At 33.8% G+C, this 25716-nt stretch overlaps 1 protein-coding gene across 4 annotated transcripts in view; it reads right to left on the bottom strand.

Annotated features, from left to right (window-relative positions):
* Positions 1–25716, bottom strand: part of LOC138329363 (MOB kinase activator 2-like) — a 60743-nt gene that overhangs the window by 13400 nt on the left and 21627 nt on the right. For 3 of the 4 annotated variants that reach the window (XM_069276302.1, XM_069276297.1, XM_069276301.1), the window contains exon 2: positions 172–338. In XM_069276302.1, the coding sequence (XP_069132403.1) occupies positions 172–338 (167 nt within the window). Of the gene's footprint in view, positions 1–171; positions 339–20082; positions 20678–25716 lie in introns of those variants that run through there. The other variant, XM_069276300.1, reaches the window with a different exon arrangement.

The following is a 25716-nucleotide window of genomic DNA, read 5'->3' as shown; positions in this document are numbered from 1 at the left end:
AAATTATACAAAATATAGCTTTTTATATGAACATCAACCTATTTGTAATATCATACATGAAAACTAACATAAAAGCTTATCAGGTCATGTTAGCAATGCATCAAGCCCACAGAAGCAAAAAAGTTGTCTCATTTGATTATTGTAAGAATATTTCCTCAGTACAAAACTCACTATGTGTTGCTAGCCATTCATTATAATCTAAACATGAAGGTAAGCTGACAAGTTTGTAGAAATCGGCTTCTGTTACTCGTTCTCGCACACAACTATCCTCTAGGTACTGTCTGGGTTCTTCCTGCTGTGGAGGTGTCGGAGAGTCCTTATCCTTTCTTCTGCCTTTCCTGGAAATAGACAAAGAAACACAGCTATCAATCATCTTGTAAAAAAAGGTCATTTATGTTTATTTAACATACAGACCTATTTTTAAATCAACTTGCCCCTCTCTGGAAAGCCTATGGTTTGAATGGCCTAGCAGTGTCTATGCATGAAACAAGTGCTCATGCAGTTCAGAAGATATATGGAATGTCATCTGAAATGTGAAGTCCTCCTTTCCGAAATAGATCTCTTAATACATGTATCTTACTATCAACATATTAAAAGAACAGAAATATATAAACATAAATGAATATCCTAGTATTTTTTTTATGAAATTGCAACACAACAAAACTTGACCAACATGTCTAGCACAATATACCTGGTACCCTCAAATTAATGGCTCAGTCATAGCCATTAATGAAGATTTTATGCATTAAGGAACAATTTCCACAGTGAATAGATCTTACATACAAGGTAACATCTTTTTGCACTAAGGAAACTTTTAATTCATAACTTAAATAAATCTCACAATTACAATTCCTTTATCTATGCCAGTTGGCAAATTTCACATTCAAAACAGGAGAAGTCACTTAATATTTTATTTTATGGGATTTTCAGCTGACGAAATACAAGCAATACCATACTGCCCAATTATATATACATTTAAGATATAATAGATGATAATTTGTTTTAAGTGCATGAACCAAAACAAGAAGTGCATGCACAGGAAATTAGGAAGAAAAGTTTATGATCAAGTTCGGTACACTTTGTCACACAAATTTCAGAGACACACATGGTTTTTATACTTGTTTAAGTTAATAACCTCTGTTCTCTGTGCAGACATACATCTATAGGTGAAAATGAGCCATCAAAACTCAATCTTAGATCGCTTTGATCGTATAACAGAGAAACGATTCAGATATATCTAGTCCACAGATCACTTACAATGTGCAGACTCCAAGGTAAAAGGTACGTAACTTCTGCACCCCTGAAGACACATATGGACTCTTCTAATTCAATGGATAGAAGAGTATATTATGATTTTTCAGGGGGTCAATGAGTTGAGTGAACACATCAGACAGTGCAGTAAGACAGAAAACCTATAAACCTCATATTCCTACATATTTCCAGAATCATATAGCAATAAAACTACATGTCTGCTTTCCCACAAATCTGCCTTCATTAATACATCTACTTTTCATGTATAATATCATAAATTATATATACAGTATACCGTAACAATTAAAGTCATATCTTTTTCATTTAAGCTGTATATTGAATGGTGTTTGACAGAATGTTTCCAAACAATTTGGGATGAAAAATATTTACTTCAAAGATAACAATTTTCAGCAGTGTTATAAGGCTCAAAAATGTATCAACAAACTTGCCAAAACTACTAACAAATAAAATATTATACAAAATGGCCATATGAATTGCCAATGCAGAAGAGTTGTCTGGGTCAATTATCTAAGACAACAAACTCAATGATAAGGCCTTTTGGGCAGTATTCAATGGTCCTGGGTATGAATCTCATGAATCTCATCTGGCAGCTATATCTCCCCCCCCTCCCCCCACATTAATAACAATCATGATTCCAAAGTTTCTTCAGCATGCTGTAAGAAAAGTATTGGACTTTGTGATCAAGCATTATATATATTTATTAAATGGACCTTTTAACTTTCCAATGGAAAAAATAGTATTGAATTCATTCCTACAGCATATTTGTATACCATGATGTATGATACAGTGGATTTGTATACCTTACACTACTTCTATCATTACGATCATGTAACCTTTTTACCTTAATTAATGAATGAATGTGAAAACATTCACCTATATATATATGTACTATATATATGAATATAAGTACAAATATGCATTTATATGACACATATGTTCATGTTTGTTTCTATAAATAGCCCTCTCTGATGTCAGAGACTTAATTAAGACTGATACATTGTCATGAATGTACTAAGAACACTGATCCAGAACCAGAGGCCGTATATCATGTCCTGCTTGACAATTCTACCTTACAAATTACTCAAATAGTCAGTATATATCATGTACTATTTCATACAGGTTAACCAAGAAAACTGCTGAACTACAGTTTTTTTTATAAAGTATGAATTTTCCATGATGATTTACTACCATATTTTTTCCCATGTGTTGCTATTATTATTATTCCTTCACACAGTTACGTTATATTTGTTAATTTTTCTTTGTTGTTTATTTTTGTAGAATTCTTTCAAAAATTCACCTATACATTTAAAAAAAAAAAAGAAGTTCTTTAGAACTTATGAGAGAATAAACTCTGGCAGCGCAAATAAAACAATGACTTGCACAGTCGTAGTGTCAGACACCTAAGAGGCGGAGTTGGTTTCCCTATAGTTTTTTCCTCGAGTAGTATGATCTTTTATACAACTAATGGGGCCAAAAGTAAGATTAAGTTATAGTCAAACATGTCTATCAATACCACCCAAATGTCAAAAAAAAATCCATGTGGTCTTTACACAGAGGTCAAATTGTGTTGATATTTGTCATTTGGGACTCCAAGAAAGTGTTCTTATTAGGCATATATGATCCTGATACAAAGGTGGTTGCAGATACGTTTTACTATACTTGTTTGGTATTGGCTATACAATATATTTACTGGTTGATGTAAAATACACTAGAAAAGAGCTTTCTGAAAAAGTGACTTGATTTAAGGAACATAGTAAAGTCATGAATACTTCCTGTACGAATCAACGAATCTGATTCTCTTTCCTGATAATTTTTATCACATTCATTTTTCATTCATAGATTTATAACGAAGCTTTGATGATGCATTATAAATATTCAAGCAAGCATACTCCCTTTGTTCTCACGAAGGCAAATTACACGCTAAAATCAGACTTAATGGACAAATGGTGTTGTTGCTTGGGTAACCCTTCCAGACTTCAGATTCAATATCAGAGGGAATTTACGTTGGATGAAATAAATCAGAACACTGTTGTTAATGTCTTTAGAATTGGTTTCTAGTCACAGGAACACCATAGCAAAAGTGCTAGATAAGAATATGATTTAGACCAATTTCTCTCCAACAGAAACTGATATTGGAAGCCACATGCACACACTGTGAAATGGCATAGCAGATTTATAACTGAAGACACAAAATGAATCATCTATTCTTTTCCTAATATTAAATCATTCACTCCTGAAAATTTATAATGAACTCGTGTGCCTTTGAATCAGAAAAGTTAAAATGTGTCTTCAGGGGTGACTGAGTTATGCAACAGATATCTTTATATAAGCCTATTGTACAATATTGAATGCGACACAATGATAATATTTAAGTGATAAGTAATCTAGATGATGCCATATCATAGTACATAACATGAAGACATTTGGCAGTTACAGTAATTAGGTCCTGTATCATTTTAGATTTCTGCATTGCATGCATTGCCTGGAACATGAATTGGATACAAATTCTGGGGAGGTCTTTAATGAATTAGATTTATAATATAATAGGGAAATTATAACAGTAAATTAGGAAAATCTAATAACACTGCCTGGCACACAAAACAATTAACATCCTGTTCTTATTATTGCACAGTTTAGCTGAGTCATCAACAATTTCCTTCCCACTGTTTTCCTGTAAACCATGAAGTGAATGTATATGTGAAAGTCAATAGAATTTTTTTTTAAATATATTCATGAAATGATATTCATTATAAAGCTTTCTCTCAAACATTAGATGCAGTTTCTTTTAAGCAAGTTTGAATGTTTAAAAGTTTAGATTTCAACTGGAACATGATGCAATCACCATTGCTACGTCATCGATTGGTACCTCCTAGCAAGGTGCCTTTTGGGCAGTGGTTAATACAGGGAATGGCATTTTCATAAGTTAGGGGAGGTACCGTGACGAGACAGGACGTCATTGTCACCCTCTTCTTCAAAAGGGGTGCCACTCGGTACCACTGATAAACTGTATTTAATAATATAGTTCAATATATAGAATTAATAGTAAGTGTGTCGTGCATTAAAATCACATGCGATAGGGTGTGTTTCGTCAATGGTAATTATGCCAGTTAAAGGGAGGGTCAGCTGTGATTGTAAGTTAAATTAACCATGATTACCACTATCATTAGTTTCCACATCTGTCCAAATCCTCTGACTACCTATAATACTGCTTACATAACAATCTCATCATAAGAACAACAACAGGCAGATGGTCAGGCGATATCATCAAACTTATATCAAGTATAGCTGGGATTGGGGCAAATAATCAATGAGGTCGGACCAAAAACTGTACTAAGCACAGTCCCTGGGACTTCAGAAGGACACAATAAGGGCATTACTGACCTCCATGTGCCAAAACCATCTGGAACCTCCAGACCAAAGAAGGCATAGTCTGCAGTTACTTTTTAATCCAAAAAGTGTGAACAGACAGGATAGAGTGGCACACCATCATTACTGACCTCCATATAAAGTTTCTAGCCAACAACCAATCTGGACATAGTAGCATCTTTCCCCGGGCTTTTCGGAAGGGGTATAATAGTAGATTCCTTCCCAGACTCGGAATTTTGGCCAGAAGAGTAAACATATTAAATATAGTTAAAAGACATTTTAGTGAAGAGTCTGGTAATTTGTTTTTAAAAACAAATATGGAATTTCGTCTGTCCAGCTGCCGAGTCCAGACCAAAGGAAGGCATAGTTCACTCTTCCAAGTTACTTTTTCTTGATCGGATTTGATAACCTCGAGCTTTTGCTCTCCAAATTTTTTAAAATTGTGTTATAGTTTTTTGAGACATAGTAGCAATAGAAGTGGGCGCTTCTGGTTGATTGATGAGGGCCTCCTCTTAGACATGCATACAGCTGTTTTTTATATACGGCTACCTCCTATCCAATCAGTTGATATGAGAATATCTGGCACTGGTTAGTTGTGATACTGATCACAACTAAATGGAGTATTTGGAGGTAACTATAATAGAACGGATTCGTATTTTTCGCTTAATAAGCAAACCCCCATGCCCGGCTTTGAAGACCCCATTAGAAGCAGAATATGGATGGGTATTTTTGTTTGTATAAGAGTTTTAGATTTCTTTACCATTGTATGATGTGGTCCTGACCTTGAACATCTAGATGATCCCGTCCAAGGATTGCATTCAGGGAGTTTTTACAACAATCTAGTGGTTCCCTGGTGTATTGGTGTTGTGTAAGACATGGGGTTTTGTTGTGGTGGTTTTTTGTTGTGGCTTACCGGTTCGGGTCCCCCATGATTATTTTGGCAGGTCATAGCAATCTACCATATCCCAGTATGTCTTTAAATATTATTTAGTATGTAAGTGTGGTTCATAACATAGAAATGTAGCTTATGAATTAGGATATATAATGTTTAAACTTTATTTTTGTTCCAGATGGAGGAATTTCATATTATGGAGGAAGAGAAACGAAAATACTAGAGATGACCTAATATCTTGCCAAGAGACCCTAAACTTTTTATGAACCACACACTGGTAACCTAGATGATAGTCTAGTTGTGTAGTCATGAAGTCTGCCACACAACCTCTAGTCTGTAGCTGTAAGAAATCAAACCAGTACAAACACCACATTCGAAACTTTGTATGCTTTAGGGAATCCAAGGTTGCAGAGCTAGTGGCAGAGTTTTCAATACAGTGACAGATCCATACAAAGGAGAAACATTTCCATTCATACCCAAGACAACACATCCATAGCCAGCCATATGTCCCTCCAGGGAAAGACAGTCTGATCTGATGACATGAAGATGGTTTTGATGCATTGATACAAGGTATATTCAGGGGCATGAATCCAGCACTAGGCCATTTTGATGTTGATCATGGTGTACACCTTGTATTTACAGAACCAAGCCATGACCATTTGATCCAGACTTAGCTATTTTGTATTCTATAGGTCACAGCCTCACATGAAGTGACTGGCAATGCTGGATATTGGTGAATGTTCTATCTAACAGGACTTCATTTATATTCTACAAAATAATACGTAATCCCCTTTCAACTTATTTCAAGCTGTTAGAGAAACATATCAAGCACTCAGTGCTAAAATGCTATTGCAAGATGAAAATGGCACACAATTGCACTTTGTTATATAAAAGAATAGAAAACATGTTTATAAAAGATGGTTACACTTTTTACATTCAGCAATTGGTTTTATTTGTTCTTCAAATACTCTTTTGAATATTATATAGCCACCCCCATTCACACACTTGTACACATGGTAGCCAAAGGATGGGCACAATCTTCCAGCAATTCATGGCAGCATATAATATAAAAGTTTCAGGAAATGGGTTTGCGGTAAATAAGATCAGAGGTAACCTTTGAAGAGCATTAAACTTAAAAGAAGTACATTTGCACTTCATTTGTAAGTTTTCAATAACAAAGACATGTTTCTCATGCTGGTTTTAAAACAAAGACAAGAATCCAATTTTCTGGTAAAATGTGAGATCCGAAATCCATAGTAATAAATTCTGCTGATGCAAACATGGTAATTAGGAAACAAGCCTAAAACCACAGCATAACTGTCAAGGTCCATTAGCCGACAGACAGAGACAACAGCAATTCGGAAGCTCCTAAACAATGGCATTGGCCAAGGGAAGATAACATAAAGTGCGGTGTGCTTAGGCCAAAAACAAATAATGTCTGTGTAGGGTTACATTGGCAAAAAAATAGGATCTGTAGGTCCGGTGGATTTTTTTTTTTTTTTTTTTTAGTGTCTTTCACTCCAAAATAATGGCCAGAGCTGGATTCTGAGATCGAAATCCCAACTTTTAGTTAATTTTTTTCGTATAAAAGTGGAAAAAAGTTAGAGTCAGGGGTAAAAAATTAGGGTTGGTCAGGTAACCCTAAACAGACATTTTTTTTTTGGCCTTAGCTGTTGACTCAGCAAAACAGACTAAACAGGATGCTTGTGATAAAGTTAAGAACTTCATGTCAAAGCCACTGAGACACAAAGTTTTAATCAATGCGTTTTTGTCAATTTTGACAAAATATAAATATACTTGTCTGATAATTACATGTGCTTCACCCAAGTTGTTAAGTGAAAGATAAGATAAAAGGTTCAAACAACATAGGGCATAATATATTAGGGTATCTTCCAGCTGTTCTATAAATGTTTTTGTCCAATCACTTGTTTGGTTTTTTGGTTAAATGAGAAAGTATACAGTAAAACAGATATATCAAACCTCTGGAGACCAACGAAAATAGCATAGTTTGTTATACACGTATTACCTATAGAGAAACCTAATTGGAGAATGAAAATTACTTCGTAATAACTATGAAAATGATGTAAGCGTGATCATTATAACAGGTTCTACTGTACTGACCACATTACTAACTAGCAGAACCAAGTTTCTACTGCTTTATCACCTTTCTCTTTTTTGAAACTTTGATAAGAATGCAGCCAAACTGATAAAGGTACAGGTATTTTCATTGTGTGTATGCCTGCCTATAACCCATATATACCTAGCCATCAGCATCTATTCTCCCATACTTCACAGGGATATCCCCTGGGAAGAGATATCTCTGTCTTACACAGGAGGGGTGTAAGACAGCTCACACGCGCTAGACAATTACGTTACGTCATCAATAAATGCGGCGTAACCACAGCATGCATTGTAGATGACGTCATCAATTTTGACGCATAACGATGTTCCTGCATAGTGGCGCAACGAAACAGCTGGAAACAAACAGGAATTTCGTCATTTGTCTACCAAATATGGGAGAAAAAGAACCAAACATGGGTCTGTCAAGTGGACAGGGATATCTCAACCCTCGTGAAAGATATTGGCTGTCAACCCTCGGCAAGCCTTTGGTTGACCAGCCAAAATCTTTCACCAGGGTTGAGATATCCCTGTCCACTTGACAGAGCCATGTAAGATTCTATTAATCTTTACAAAAAATAACATTTCTGTAACATCTCGGGACATGAAAGACACAATAAAAATATAGCATTTTTTCAAATTTTAGATAGAAGAATTTAAATCTTGTAAATATATCTAATACCTGGAACAAACATGATGATATACAGATATAACAAATGCATGTAAATACACTATCCAGGAGTATACATTATCTAAACTATGTCTCTGTGTTAGTCGGTGACTTTAGGCGTCAAGACATGACATGCAAAGTCACACTTATCTACACTGAGAATAATCTACCAGGAAGTCACAAAATTAATCAGCCGAATTATAAAATTTCCAATTATAAAAACCTTATCAATTTGAAAATGAAAATGTTTATGTTTTGTTTTAGCTGCAGTTGCTATGATAGATTATATAAGATGCATGGCTTCCTTTTTTATTTCCTGGATTTTGTTTTTATGCTTTCTCTGCAAATATAACCCTATCTGACACCCCCTTTTCCCCCCCCTCCCCTTATTTTTACCTCTAATTAAGTTCCCCTTTACTTGTAAACCTGTATCTCAAAACTCCTACATGCCTTGTTTTCTCTTATCTTATACTCCCACACAAAATAATTGATTTTTATTCTAGAACATGAAATTGTGCAATGTCTGTTTTTATGTTTTTAATGACATCAAAGGAAAACGAAATGTCAACAGAATATTCAGTTGTTATATGTCGAGTCTAATCCCAAGAATATAACATGTGTAGCCAATACTTTGCTGTTTGAACATGGAACACTTTTCAATCTGTTTGTCATATAAAACACTCAACTACGATTTTTGAATATATCCCCTAATCTGTATTTTGTTGGTTTTTGTTTTGCAAAACATTCCATCAACAACCTATGTAAATCAAGGCTTTAAAATTTTTTAGAAAACTTCACTATCAGAAAAAAAAGTGAATACAAATTTAACACAATTAAAGGTTTCGAAATAATAAGTACGACTTACTGTCTTTTAGTCCCACCTCTCAGTTATTATGACGTCATCTTTTGACATGAATTTTGTGACGTCATAATCACCTAAAGGTGGGACGAATGAACAGTAAATCATACTTCATCCAGGTCGTGTTGGAATCTCGTAACCCCTGTATTGTCCAATTTAAATCAGGGAGAAATCATTATTTCATCCTCATAAGGTAATATTATGAATCAGAAGCTCCACTGATGCCATATATCTTTGTGCTGTACTTCTACAGCTGTTAACAACGCATGGATTCATCAGGCAGAAATAGCAGGGATTGTTTAATGATTTTCCAACTTATAGATCACTCGACATTCATGGAGAATGACAATAGACAAGATTAATAATGATGATGCTGGGCGATAACGCACTTTAATTTTATCTCCCTATATACAATGAACAGCCAAAGCAACAATACACAAATGGATCAGGCCCATCCTGAAAACTTTGGCCAGTTTTTTCAGCAAATATTTCAGAACCAAATCAATGTTTTCCAACCTTCTCAACATCTATGCTTAAATTAAAATGCTGCAAGCTTCTCAATATCCATGCTTAAATGAATGTTCTGAAAGCTTGTCAACATCCGTTCTTAAATGAATAGCAAGCTTCTCAATATCCATGCTTAAATGAATGATATGAAAGCTTGTCAACATCCGTTCTTAAATGAATTATGCTTAAATGAATGTTCTGAAAGCTTGTCAACATCCGTTCTTAAATGAATGTTCTCCAAGCTTCTCAACATCCATGCTTAAATGAATGTTCTCCAAGCTCCTCAACATCTACGCTTAAATGAATGTTCTCGAAGCTTCTCAACATTCTTGCTTAAATGAATGTTCTCCAAGCTTCTGAACAGCCATGCTTAAATACATGTTTTTCAAGCTTCTCAACAGTCATGCTTAAATCAGAGTAGGACAGTGATGGCCAATTGGTTAATGTACATGTCTTAAAATGTAGGTCCTATGTTCACTCCAGTATTTCATTGATTGACCAGGTTTTTCTCAGGAAACTCCAACTTTTGTTCATTACCAAATATGTACTAGTATTTCATTGATTGACCATGCAAAATATTTTAAATGATGTAGTAATGAAAAGGTGATTTATCTACATAATTGAAAGTTTTTGTAACAATGATTTTGATTACCGTTTTTAGACCATATAAGTTTTGTGTCTGCCAACAACCATGGAAGTTTTATTCTTGTACCAACCAAGATCAATATGTTCTTGCATTGTATCAGAGATAACCTAAACAGTATGTAACGGACCAGCTAGCCTATTACACAAAATCCATGAATCTTTTTCCATGGTACACAGAATATCTCCTCATATATTGTGGCATATTGATCACAGGAACTTTTTATATCTATACAGGGATTGTACTTTTTATGATTTTACAGTAAAACCGAAATGCTGAAGAAAGCTGTAAGCACAGTATGTTCTTTCTGCACTCAGTTTATCAGAAATATGGGATGATGGAGCAGGGATGCTGGAAAAACTGTCAAACAGATCACTGAACTGTGGGAGATAAAGTGGCACATGAATAAGAGTTTCACAGGTGACTAGGCTAACAGTGATTAGATAGAATTAACTGGTCCCAGTAGGTGGACTAATGGAAAGGGAGAGAGATGGCCAACAATTTAGAAAATCAATCGACAATTTGTCAGCTTAACAGGAAAAACATGAAATCTGAAAATCATAACTGGATTTCCACAAAAGAATTTAAGTTAATTGTCAATGTAATTGAATTTGTATATTTTCAGCCTTTTGGTCAAGTTATGATGGAATGAATCATAAGTATGAAAAGGCAATGGAATTTTTATTTTATTTTTCAGCATCAAGATGGTGATACACTGGATAACCCAATCTTTAGCCGCCTGTAATCAATACCATGCTGGTCAGTGTACAGGGTTAATTACTCCTAAAACCTAACACCTTCTTTACAAATATATCCAGATTAACTAACAATTCAGCAAATTTCAACACATTGTTTCGAAAATATATTTACATTGGAACTGTAAATAATTTTTCCCCAATACTTCTTACTAAGGAAATTCATAATAGACTCTCTAGCCTTTGAATTAGAATCATTTGAATTCATTTTCAGGGGTGTATGAGTTAACCAATGTATTCTGAATACATCTTTATACTCTCACCTTAATCCTGGTAAAAATTGTGGAGATTTGTGATTTAAATATTATTTAAAATTCATATATATGATTTAAAATTCATTAGCAAACAATTTCCATTGTATAATCTTTTAAGTGAATCATATAGCATATATTGTGGATCATACGACCACAGTTGCTATAAAAGTAAATAGTCACAACAGCTTAAACAAATTTATTATCATCATATACATATTTGTTGTCACTTTTTACAGTGATATATATTATCATCTTCTGTGACACTAAAAATATATACATATTTATCATCATTTTTCAGTGATATTCTAATATCTGCTTTTTTTTACCATATAAATACCCATACAGGACAAGAGTTCTAGTGTCCTTGAATACAAATCACTGGAGTGCAGCCAACTAGAACCAAAAATTTCATTTACAATGATCATCAAAATAGATATTTTAATATCTCTGAATTTTAATATCTCTGATACACTAACTTCAACCTACATTTTTTCTATTGGCTGTGACAGAATGGCCTGATGTTTTCCAGTATGTGGCCCTACATATGTTTTGATGCGTTTGTAGTGATAGTGTACTGTGTTTCCTGTTGATGTTCACACCACTATCTCCTGATCAACACTAACCGCTAATAACTAGGGTGTCAGGTGACTTACTATCAGGATAATTCTACACAACCATGACAAACACTTTACACCAGACCCTCTTGACATCTACACCTTGATTCAGGGGGTCAACAGCTGAAAACAGGAGATCATACCGGTATAGAAAGTTATTTCTGGCAGTCTGGAGATTAAATTTCTCTTTTCCTCAACAGGATTAAGATGATACAATTATACATATAGCACTTGTGACTTTTTAATACACCACCAGACCTCTAAAACATAGGATTTTAATTTGTGTTTCTAAGATTTTTTAATTTTATATATTAAATATGGTATGTTAACAAGAGAACCCAGAGGAATCTTGATGCCCAGCAGAAAAGGATCTATGTCAGTCAAAGAAAAAAAGGATCTTTTCAATTCTGAAAAACATCAAAACATTTCAGTTCCATGACCATAGTCAGATGGTGGGAAAATAAAAAAAATTGTTAATGAAGTACTGTAATGAAGTTTATACTTTAGGAGAAGGGACAATTCATTACTAGACTCACTATAGGACAAAATACATTAATGAAAATCAGAAAAGTGCAACCATGCCAGTGCCATGGCAATCCATACGTCAGACATTGTATCTGTCAAGTCAAGAACTATTGACATATTTCAGACATTCACTGCCAAAAATAGTATCACTCATAATATTGTTTCCGACTTTCGCGCAAACTGTCCTCCTTTAATATATGTAATGTAGATTGTGAACCAAACAGTCATATTCATAAGGTATCAATGACGAAACAGCTAAATTATCAACTGCCAAACACATTACATCTGCCACAACATTGAAATTACACCTTTCCAAACAAGGACTTGTAAATTCCAAACAAAAACAGATATGGCAGACAGCTGATGACCTTGAAGTTTCCTAACGACTGGGCTAATAGGAGAAATCGTAAACAAATCAATATATCACTGTTAGTCTCAAAAGAATTGTCTCAAGTTTACAAGGGAGAAATTTCAATACATTCAAAATGTCTGAAGTATTCAGGTCAATGGCACCAGCCAAGATACCATGAGGTTTCTATAGCTCATACACTCCAGAGTCCTGAAAACACATTAGACTCTTCTAAATCAAAGACTGGACCAGTCCATTATGACAATGGGGTAAATGAGAGAAATGCCTTGATGCACCCGACAGGGAAGCTCTTCCAAAAGAAATGAGACTGCAATATGTCATAAATCTGGGTCAATCACTATATTGTGAGAAATTCATATCAATTAATTTCAGCAACTATATATCAAAATGATTTAATTTAGCCATGAGTTTCATCAGTCTTCTTTCAAATTTATGTCTTATTGTCACAAATTCCTCAGTAATCCAATTTCTATTTGACATCATTTTTAATATTTTCAATGACAGGACTTCTAGGACCTCAAACTCTTTTTCTAGGAAATGGCTTTTGAGTCATTCAATCATGTTATGGGTTGACAAGTGCATTTTTAATGCTTAGAAAGTCTCCATAATTAGAGATGTACTAAAACCATAGAATTTTATTTTTAGCTCAGATTAAAGAATTCCAATGCATTAGAAGAAAACGAGATGTATTACAAATAAATCCCAACTGGAATATGATTTTATCGTAGTGTTGACAAATAATGCAAGGGGCATAACATTTTTCAGACTTTCCATATAAAGACCTTGATCACACTAGATTCAAAACAAACACATTTTGAACTATTCTTAAGTTATATCACACAGTAATCACAGACAAATCACCATCAAATGCTTTTAAAATCAAATTGACAAAAGCTACAGAGAAAGTTTTATACCGGATAATCATGGCATTAATCGGGACTGACATGTGGACATACGACTTTCTGGCTCCATACAAATTCAACAAATTTGTTACAGACCGGCAGACAACATTGTGTCACAGAAATGGTCAGGTCAAGAATGAAATCTTCTAGCAAAGACCTAAATTTAATTTAAAGTTTCACCATAGACTGAATGCATGAAAATCAATTGTCAACAAATCAATTGTCAAGATCTTCTACATGTTTAAATAAACCATTTGTGAAAAGTGGGAATGTAAAACTTAAATCTAAGGACTGGATGAGTATGTCTTCACAGCAAAAATCAATATTTCAGTGCTTTATTATACAGTTCAAAAACTGTGTTATCCACTCCTAAACGTAATTGAAGAGCTCAAAAACCTTGTAAATCCTTCCGACAAATAGAAGCTACTGCAATGTTCTGTGACCTTCAAGTTCTTATGTAAACAAGATTGTCAGTGATATTACATAGCAAATAAAACTGTCAAGATTTAGAGCCAATATTTCTTCAAACTTATCTAGGAAGGTGTGGGTCCCAGTGTTAATTCTAATACATGTACAGGTGCCTATTTTGTGTTTTGCTACTGCATAGCCAGCCATTTTTGTGGGACCGTTATGGTCGCAAAAATGAACCGCAAAATATTTAGAAATGATTATGTAAATACCCTAAGCTAGATAGCAAAAATTTTAAACTGCTTTTAAAAATCTACATAACCTTGGTATCTGATTTTTAGTTAAAACAACTAAACTTTTGAACCTTGTAAAAAACATCTGTGACTTATTTTAGAACTTGCCATGTTTTCACAGTACATAAAGGAGAGTCAGAATTTCTGGAGAAAAGACACCAGTCTATAGCAAAATATATAAAAGTAACTGTCCTATGCAGTCCTCATAGATCCTGTCATTCTGAAATGCATGAAGTGCATTATATTCACTAGAATTTATGTACACTATTACAAGTATGTATCAGATTAAGTTTTCACTTTAAATATATAAACCTAATATAATTGACGATTATAACAGGAAGTTTTACATTTCCCGCCAAATTGTGTGTAAGAAAGCGGACACAGCGTTTGATAACTATGACCTTATCTCTCCTATACAATGGGATTGGAATTACAGTCTCATTTGTGACCTCAGGTTCTGAAAACTGAGCAGGTGTGTCGGCCAAACCAGGTGTACTTTCACGTTATGCCCTACTCTCTATTATTATCTTATCTTACGCAACAAACAATTCTAGATAATTTATTCCTTATACACGCCACGCGATAGCCTAACAATTTAATTCAAGCAAAGAGCGTGTCACCCTTTTTATGGGAGAGATCGAGCCACCAACATCTCAAGATGATGGCCATTATATAGACTCCAATTCCACTTATACCACTTACATCACTTGGGTTTCGTTCAATTGAGAAATGATCCTGAATTACTTTCCAATTGTTTTTATTACTACTGGTCTTGATGTTCCTATCACAATACAATAACAGTAACAGTGTGGACAATTTCTTGGTTACTTTATACTGGTTATGTAATTAGTTTTATATGTATTTGGACCAATGTATAAGGAAAGGTCTGGACAATTTCACAAGGAACATCTAGAAGTTGTTGTACATGATACAAAACTGGTAACTGATCAAAATAGGTATTGATCAATTTGTGATGTCTAGTATTTCCAATATAAAGGCATGCATGCATATTCATGCAAAATTTATCTTCAAACAAAACAACTCTACCCAAACATCAAGCAATTTTTAATTAATCATTTCTAGCTGATTTCCAGCAAGGACTAAATGTCAAGATCAAATCTATTTATCGTAAATTATGTGCCTCCATTTTCTGTTACACAACATTGTGAAATCACCAAGATGCTCCGAGATATTCTCATAAAACGGATGATGACTGGAATCATTAAATCCAGGCTAATCCAGAGCAGTTTCAGGTTTTTCCACCTATTGGATTCCCCTAGTTGAAATACCCTGCATTACACCCACACATGTTAACCAAGTAATAAAACATTCATTGGCAGGGTTACATCAGAGCATAGCTAATTCTATATTACCTTTTACATTAAACCAAAATGAACATAACATTATTAGCAAGTTCTCTCTGCTTTACAGGAGGCTAAAAGGGCCCAACTACTAAATTCATCAGCGTCCCAACGTCGTCTATCTAATTCAAGAAGAACAATATGTTTGGGTCAATGTTTTCTAAGAATACTTTAACCTTGCACGCATGTAGTACATCCCTCTTGCATTATTTAGGCTCAGTTTCTGATCTTTTGGCCTAAAAAGCTTGTGTATGTAAGAACATGATGAGTATCAACTTGTAACATATATAGAGACAAATAATTCCCATTTACTTAAATTGGTCAGATGAGTTAAACCTTTAGTACAAATGTCTTCAGTATTATTCAAGTACACATTCAAACTGGATTGTATAGCTTACAAAGTAATCCACTGTATAAGTGATACACCTGAATGTGTTTCATTTTAGGACAAATAATTTGGAGGTACTGTTAAATGCATGTTTCACTTTCCCTCCTGGATGGATGTGGACTTCAAATGAGTTCTGGAACTTGTAAAACTTCAAACAAAGCTGTAAAACATTATTCAGAAAACAAATTAGCACTAAACCTTCTGATAGGTCTGGAGAAACACCACAACACACACCATCAAATACAGCTCAACATGTGCTCATTTTGTGCTTCATTAACTTTTTCCACAGGCTATTTCACCCAGCAAGATCATTTTACATGAACCATATTTTACCCCAAGGCAAAGCAGTTGTAATTAAAAGTATGCTATTAATTCTTATATCTTATCTAACGTTATAATATAATAATCAGATATTAAGGCACATTTCTCATTGTATGGTTAGCTTAATCCATCAATAAGATTATAATAATTTCATACTAACAAAAAATCATACAAAAACTTCTAGTATTGAAGATAGACTGAAAAGTAACCAACAATCTACAAGCACCTTCCAGGAAATTTGCCTCAATGGATTTTTGAGAAGATTTACAACAAAACATTTAAGCCATAATGCTTTAAATGTCTTAATCACATATACAAGGGTACTGTTGAATTGACTCATTACAAAATTAAAGCTTTAATTATTATAATACAGTAAACTTCTTTTCAAGCCAAATTTTGACAAAGATGCAAAATACAAATTGATATCCATTGGTCTATATTATTGTTTAGAAACTACTTTTACAAGCTTATGGGGATATCAAATTCAGTGCGTGCTCAACATGTGGAAGCTACCAGGAAAGTGATTTTTCCCTAGCTGGATATAATATCCCGTTATCTGGTAAAACAGAACTGAAGCAGGAAGCCATGATACTTGACATTTGTCTATGTTAAGTCTATCGCCCTTCCATACCTAACACACCCTGTCAAAAGATATTTCATGGTAGACTTCATGAACCATATGTTCATTTCGTTCACATGCAGGAAACAATATTTCAATATGGATAATTTATGAATACCCAGACAATAGACAGTGAGCCATTGAGCTCAATTACTAAATCATACTTTTGTTAAATCAAACTTAAGACTAATTTGTCTGAAGCACACAATCTCAATGAAAAGAAACCTGTAACTAATTCAAGTTTTAGCACACTGAGAACAAATTTATCAGTGAAATATTATTAGATCTTGTATCTTATGGAGGTAATGTATTACATAAGTTTTCATGAAATATATTCTGGACTTGCCCGGTACAGGTACAGGTACATTTGTATTCATTTAGTACCACTTATTTCAATTGTTTTGAGCAAACTGTGATGATTGCCAAAGTTACCTCTTATGTCTTTAATCCATCTCCTTAATTCACAGAACTATTCTGTACCAACAACTATTGGGTATAGCTATAATATCAATATGGCTAGACCTATTCAACCAATTTTAGTATTGACATTGTGGAGAAATATTTATATCCCGGCTTTTCACTCTTGGTAATGAGGTTGCGGTGGCACAATAGTTAAAGTCCACGATATTCTACCCTTAACCCTCTTGAAACTTGACTTCTACTTATATGGAAAAGTTGCCAGATAAGATTTGTATCTTCTATCTATCAACTGGTTTTTTTTCCAAAGCCAAAACCTGTGACATCCTCAAAGGACCATAGCTGTTGACAGGACTTTAAACACAATCAAACAAACAAACTGTATTATTTACATTGGAGAGATGACAATATTTACACCCTGGCTTTTCACTCTTTATGTACGGTTCAGTCTAGTACTTTCAGATACTGTTACATGTGCTAGGAGAAACTTGTGATACAGATAAAGTTAGCTGGACAAAGTAACTGATTAACGTCTGCCACACTAATGAGTACATGTACTAACGATATTCACCATTATTAACTGGCTATAACACCAAGGTCATGGCCACATCACAATTACCTTACCTATCATATGATCTGTCATATCGTCATGCGATTTCACCATCAAGTGATCATTATTCATGTGACTTTCAATCAATATAGCAGGTATGTGATGATGATATACCGAAATATAGATAAACGTTATTCTGTTATATAACATGCAATACAGTACTTAATTGATCAGAAAATTCATATTGGGATTCAAAGTCTGTTAATGAACATTAATAATAAACCATTAAAGTCTCTGATCGCCAATACAATACTAACACATAGATTGTATAACTGAAATAAACCAGAAATATATGCAAGGTATACCAAATGCCTTTGTCACAAAATCAAAATTGGAAACGACAGGAGGCAACACTACTTGTTCAAGATGGAAATATGATGGCGATATGCTCTTTTTTTCATGGTAGGGCATGCAATTATCCCAAAATGTAATTGATGAAGGGGTCATTCGTTTTCTAGACTAGCAAACAGGTGTCAGTGCATTGTTCTACCCTTACACACTCTATCAGCCCTGCAAGCTGAACAATTTGTATGGTAAAGGCAATTTAAACGTGATAATGAACAAAAAGGTCATTGACACAATTCTCTTGCAAGTGACACACTTGAAAATTTTATTTGTCCCACACATTCGGACACAATACTAAACTGACCAGGCCACAATACAATGTACAATACCACCGATAGATGAGTAGTCTAGTTACCCACTGACCACTGACCTCTCTGATCATCTGATGATCGTGATGGATATCACTATATAAGTAGTTAGTGGTCTACCATCTCCCACCTGGTACCATACACTTACTCATGACATGGTGATTAAGTGGACAACTAGAACAGGAAATATTTATACCTGTATATATACCATACTCAAACAATATAATATGAATTAGTGTCACACTACTTTAGCTCAAGCAAAGCAACATGAAGTGTTCTTGTTCCAGATTTGTTCAGTTTTTCCTACCTTGTTAAAGCTCTAGGAAACTGTTTATTAAATTTTCCAATAAGAGAGACCTTGTAAAAGATTTTTGGATCCATCAATTTTTTTTATTTGTTTCTTAGGATTTTGTTGCATTTGTTAATATAGTTGTGTTTTAGGTTTTTTTAACATTGAAACCTATACTATAGATTGTACACTTCCATTTCAAGGACTATAAATCTAAATTGAATTGGAATATACAATTATTATTATGATTTTTCAAATAGAAGCATTTCTTAGCCCATAAGTTTGAGTATTCTTATTCCTTGAGCTACTAATCTATGCAAGAGTTTGCCACATTCAAATGCTTTTTGATAGGCAACATCCAACAAAAAATTTGTTAAAGGATATTTTTGGACATTAATGATAAAACCCTAATTACCCCTAGGATTTGTAACCAAACAGGTGGCTTACACTATCAAAGTGCAATATTGGATCAACCCAAGGCCGCAGCCCCATGCATGCTAACAATTAAATTTAGATTGATGAGCTGACATAATCTATATCACAAACAACAGCTGCACAGACATTATGCCCACACAAACAAGACATTATAGCTAATACAGGAGATCAATCCACGCTGTATTATTGTCAACATAGCAATAAACATCTGTAAAAAGTGTGGTATCTCACACGTATCTTGGACATTGATAACTATAACTATAGGGACATATGATTGAAATGCACCGCACTAGGATCAAGATTAACAAAACTCCAATAAAAATACATTACACTGAAATTTGGTCATTTCACGGAAAATATTTTATATCAAATAAATTAAGACAGTGGAAACAAAATTATAGGACTCAAAAATTATATTTATATATCATTTTGAATATCAAATAAAATGTATATATACCGGTAGACCAAATGAATTTACTCATCAATCACCATTCATTGAATTTTATAATATCAATTAAAAAGGTTAAGCTTAAGGACTTACCATAGGTTGATGACGAACAGCATACCTGTCGTCATTTTGAATGTAGCTCCAATTTTCAACATGAGCTAAAAAACACCAGTTTTGCCATATACATGTGTATATATGGAAATCACAAGTCCTCTAAATTTTCCTGTTTAGTCCATAATCACATTTTTTTTGGCATTAAAATAGATCACCAAGGTGATAATTTGACGGTAGTTATCCTGCTGATATTATGATTAACATGTGAATCCACAGGTATGTGGTGATTACAGGTGTTACATATCAGCTGATACTGGACTTTATCAGGTGTGTCTGTTCATTATCACCAGTGTCCAGCGAAATTAAACATCACATGTCTCGATAAAACACAGCACCGCTGTCCAAGAAATTATAAATTCAATCATTTCACAAATAGAACACAAAGTGACAGCTGTATTTTCCAATCTTGTTTAGAATTCCGGCTAAACCAATCTATCCAAACTTATCGATGATGTCAGTATCGTAATATCAATATATAACTGTACATTTGTCATGACGGAACACACTTATAAACAAGGGTAAATAAACTGACTCACTCTACCGCCAAATGAAAGCACATGGTGTGTATATACACAAACAGTTCAGAGAAAAGAGGATGTGGGTCGGTTGAAATGCTAGTCTGTCATTGGTTCATAAAGGTGGGCAGGTTGTATTCAAATTGGCAAGATAAGACTATATGTACATTGTCATGTGTCATGGTCATAGGTCTATTTATAGAGCCAACCTAACATTGAACTCTGAACCCAGGTACTTAACAAGTCAGGTGTATGAAATTATATACACAGCTTTATAAGGTCTAGTTTTAAATGGTAAAGCAGCAAAAATACTGCCGTTGTTAGTTGTAATGTAGCACATTCACACATTTGACATGAATATAAAGGGGAAAATTTTCGATTTAATTTACATTTGTAATGAAGAAACTAGATTAGAAATTAGACATGAATTACATGTATTACTTTTTAAAACAAAACAATAAAATGACATGATTAAATATGCAACTTTTTCAAAATTGAAAATATAATTACAATTAAAAGCATATATATATATACATATGTTTTAAGATTCTTTCTGAGGTTGCAGGCAGAACATTATTTCTTTGACATCTGTTATAGCCTGTGGTATAAACAACATTGATCACAACGTCATTTTGTTCTCATTCCTGCATTATCTCATACGTGTATATGACTGTAATAATATACTTGTTATGACATATCATACAAGTACATAAATACAAGCAAATATTGTACTAATACATACAAATTTGTATAGCCTGATATAAGGCTAATTGTTACATCCCTATCTCAATTCTAGACAACAGCAAACCTGGTGATACACTATTCTTTTTCATGTGAAAGTTATTTCATGCAAAAGTAGATCGTAGATAAAATTTGTTACATTATGAATCCTTATTTGGACAGATTCATTTTGCAATGAAGAAGCTAGGCCTTTGGAGTTATAAAAATACCTACATAATTATGTAGTTGGAGGCTAGTACGTGGCTTAAAATGGTCATGAACTGAGGTCTATGGACATTCATTCTTTGAATTGGTTTGATTACTAATAACTTTATAAACATCCTCTTAACAGACAGGGTCAATTTATTCCAGTTTAATCAGTGATTCTAAGGGAAGGAAAAGGTCATTTGATTAGGTACCTGTTAATACCACTTTTAGCTAATTGACCACCTTTGCAGATGTGAATATTGATTGTTCAAGTCAACTTTTTATTAAAATAAGTATCTAATTGAAGCTATGCAAATTTTGTCTATCAATCTGCTTTAATATCAGGTAATACTGTATGTTGTCTAATAAAAATGATACTTTCACTGAATAAAGTATCAGAGTTTAAGGGTAAGTCGATGAATTAGCTAAGAACATTTGACTAATTTTCACATTGAGGACGCTAAGTTTCAACAAGTCGCCCTATATGTATACTAAGCTCTCCGAATATAATAGAGCTGACCGTTTAGATTTATAATGTAAGATATCAGACATCCTATAAAAGACTCCACCCTTTTATACTCGCATTTCCTGTCTATGAAGAGTTACAAGATAATAAATTTCCGTCAAGTACCTGTATCATATACAGATGTATTGATCAAATCTCCTGAACAGACAGGACTACTCTTCCCAGCAGATTTCTTAGCTCTGCAAGGTTGTGTGACTTGGTACATATGTAACACCACATGGCTATATTTGGGAGCATGTACTGCTGGTCTGACAAACAGCAGGACATGCAATGTGAAATATCTCATACCTTTATCATATAAAATATAAAAGTAAAACTCAAAACATTAATATTGTATCTGTATAAATACACAAAAATAACTGACATGAATGCATTAAGGCAAGAACACAAGTTAGTTTCTGGTACGTAATCTAGCTAAATTTAGCCTCACATAACTGTCATATCAGAATGATATTGATAATAAAACATTCACACACAACCTATTGTCTAGTTTTTGTTATGGAAGATAGAAGCCATATTTTCACTTGATAAATAAGCCTTCTATAAATTGCACCACATGAGGTTTGAACAGATGCCAATAACTTGTAATATCGTGAACATGCTTTGAAGCTATGTAGAAAATTTGTAAAATGTGAAATATTGAAAATGTACCAAGTTGGTTTTTTTTTGGTTTTTTTTTTTGCAAAAATATTAAGTTAATGAAATGTGCATTAATATTTGCTTTTGATAATCTCAACATGTCATAATAGATTAATAACTTGTGTTTGAGCCATGATTATCATTGGTAGACAGTGCCTAATTCAGAATATATTAATGTACATGTGTACATTATAGTTTATCAGAGGCAGATTAAAGAATGTATTTCAGAACAATTTGGGTTTTGTTCTGTCTTCAGTGCAAGAGATAGCCAGAACAACTCAGTCCAGTGAATTGCTCAGCTTTCAAAAGCAACATTACAGGACTCTGTCACGTTCAAAAGATACATAAACTGCAATTGTTGAGTTCTGCCAAACACATATATATATAAATCTATGTTTTTGCCCAGATTACATTCAGTTACTTCCTTAACACTATGACTGTTTGAAATGAAGCCATTTTTCCAAACAGGTTGGTTTTAATCAAATGGTTTTTAGTTATTTTTGCAGAAAGCTATGGCTTAACATCTGATAATAACATTTTCGTAGATTCCTGCGAATCCTGAATTAGATAATGTCTTACATTCACTGTCATAAACCCTAAACCCATTTCATGATTTCTAGGTAGACAGTACTTTAGGCTACATCGAGTGGGGAGACAGATAGATACATATCAAATGGATGAAAAGTAGATTTGACCGAGAGGATTGATGATGAACCAGATTAATCTTGCTCAGGTATATTACACTTTGGTAAGCCTCAGAGTACAGGTAGGCGTAGCTAAGTGTGTCACCTAACTGTAGACCTCCCATCATTGTCTCCCTATCCCATCGTTAATTAACCTGACAGGCTCACACAGACCAGGTGTATCAACGCCTATCATCAGATCATAATTAATAAACTTTAACGCAAAGTCACAGTTTTATCCCCATTAATTATCTGACCATATATCTAAATATAGACCCCTGGCCACATTTATCTGCTGACCACACGGATGACCTAGGGGACTATAACTTTTTAAACTCTGTAAGCTTGAAATGTATGAAAAGGTGAATTAAGTAAAAACAAACATATCTCTTAAATCCTGGGTAAACTATGATCCAGCGTCTATAGGTTTAAAGTAAAGATCATACTTTACAATCAGAGGTAAAGTTAAACATTCTAGCATTTATCAGAAACATTATATATATATAAAATTTTACATAGCAAGTAAATTCAAATTTTCACATTGAAAAGAAAACTTTTCAACAGAAAATTTCTCACCTATGAATTCAACATGAATCAATCAAGCTAACAAGTCTCCATTATGGTCACTGGTCAAGTGAATGACCACATGACCCTCTGGCCAGTGAACTCTGACCACAGAACCACATGTGAAGTACATTTCCCTGTAAGCTACACCATGCTAATGCCTTAGTACCGCCAACACATACGACAGACAGACAAATAGACAATGTACCTGTCTGCCAAATATACATAAGTTTCAGCTTTTACACCTTAATGAAACATTTTTTTTCTGTGTTTACCTATACTGGTACATCTTTTTTTGTGTAGCCACTAAAAACAGTAAGCTTATGTCTACCATAAAAAAACTATATAGTATCCTTGTAAAACATGACAGCTACATACCAAATAATCTGGTTTATGACAAAAATAATAGTTTACCGGTATTAATGTGACATACATTTCGTATCCTATCATTATCAAATAAACTATAAAAGAGGACTTGTTTCCTCATATATCATATTTCTTGAAACATTTTCTCCCCTTGGACGTTGGTAAGGCATGAACACTTTTTGTCTTTCTTTGCAAGCTAACTTGCAATGAAATTAAACATTACCTGGTCATCCTTTTTTTTGCTATCAAATATTGTTTGCGGGATTACAAATTCAGCAGGACATATAAAACTGAACAAATAGTACCAAGGCTTAGCATATCCTATTATAAAGACATCAAGTAGCGTACAAAATATTCTTTGAACATTTAATTACAAATCAGCACAAGATACAAATTAGAAAATAAACAGTATGCAGTATTATGTTCCATAAGCTAACAGCTTTTAAAACATGTTTTGTATTGTACATATTTCAGTACTCTTTTATATCAACAATTAAGGTTGACAGCAAAGGAAGAGTTTTCTACCTTATTCTGTTATTAGACAATATGTGTATACATTATTCAAGAATACCAGTATTCCTTCTTTCATGAAAACCAGATTCAAACTGACAGAATACATATTAGGTACTATGGTTTTTTTTTATAATGTACAACATGGCTTTCTGCCCGAATCTATCATTTTTCCCTTTGGCCCAGCACAAAATAATACCTTCCTATTGATTAGACTTGAACTTTCGATATCAAAACAACATTTTCAACCTTCCTCACAGCAAGTCATGATGTGTACACAGTTTTATATCTCCTTATTGATGAAAAAGTATGTGCCACTGTTGACAGAAAATTTGCATTTCTTTTTATTCCAATTAATGAAACCATTTTTATTTTTGGTTCAACGTTATTGTCATGGACATGCAATCAGTGATTTTATAGCAGTTTAAAGGTTGTTATTGGATGCAAATGATCACTCCTACACACTTGAGCTTAGGGTTATAGTAAAGGGTTTTACTGAGATAAATAAAGTCAGATTGAATCCTGTGTGTTTCAACTGACTTCATTACCCATACATGTATTTCTTTAGCCAACACATTGAGGGGTATTTGCATGTGTGAAGTACTATGTGCAGGCATGTTTTGGGAGACCATAGTATGTTCAGGTTGTGCTTATTTTTAGTGGAACTTTTGCTGTATTTATGATGAATTGGTACCAAGTCATGAATTTAGAAGATGCCAATGAAATGTCACCTAGGCATTTAATAGCATGTTAAACAAAATGAACATAAACCAAAAGTTTGAATTAGTTGTTAGACGATTTCCTTTGGTAATTACCAGTTTATTTAAGTTTTTCCTCCACTATGGAAATCTGTCACATTCTTAATGACCAAAAATACATGAAC

Source organism: Argopecten irradians, chromosome 8, assembly GCF_041381155.1.
Source record: "Argopecten irradians isolate NY chromosome 8, Ai_NY, whole genome shotgun sequence".
NCBI lineage: Eukaryota > Metazoa > Mollusca > Bivalvia > Pectinida > Pectinidae > Argopecten > Argopecten irradians.
This window is presented reverse-complemented; position numbering and strand designations above follow the sequence as displayed.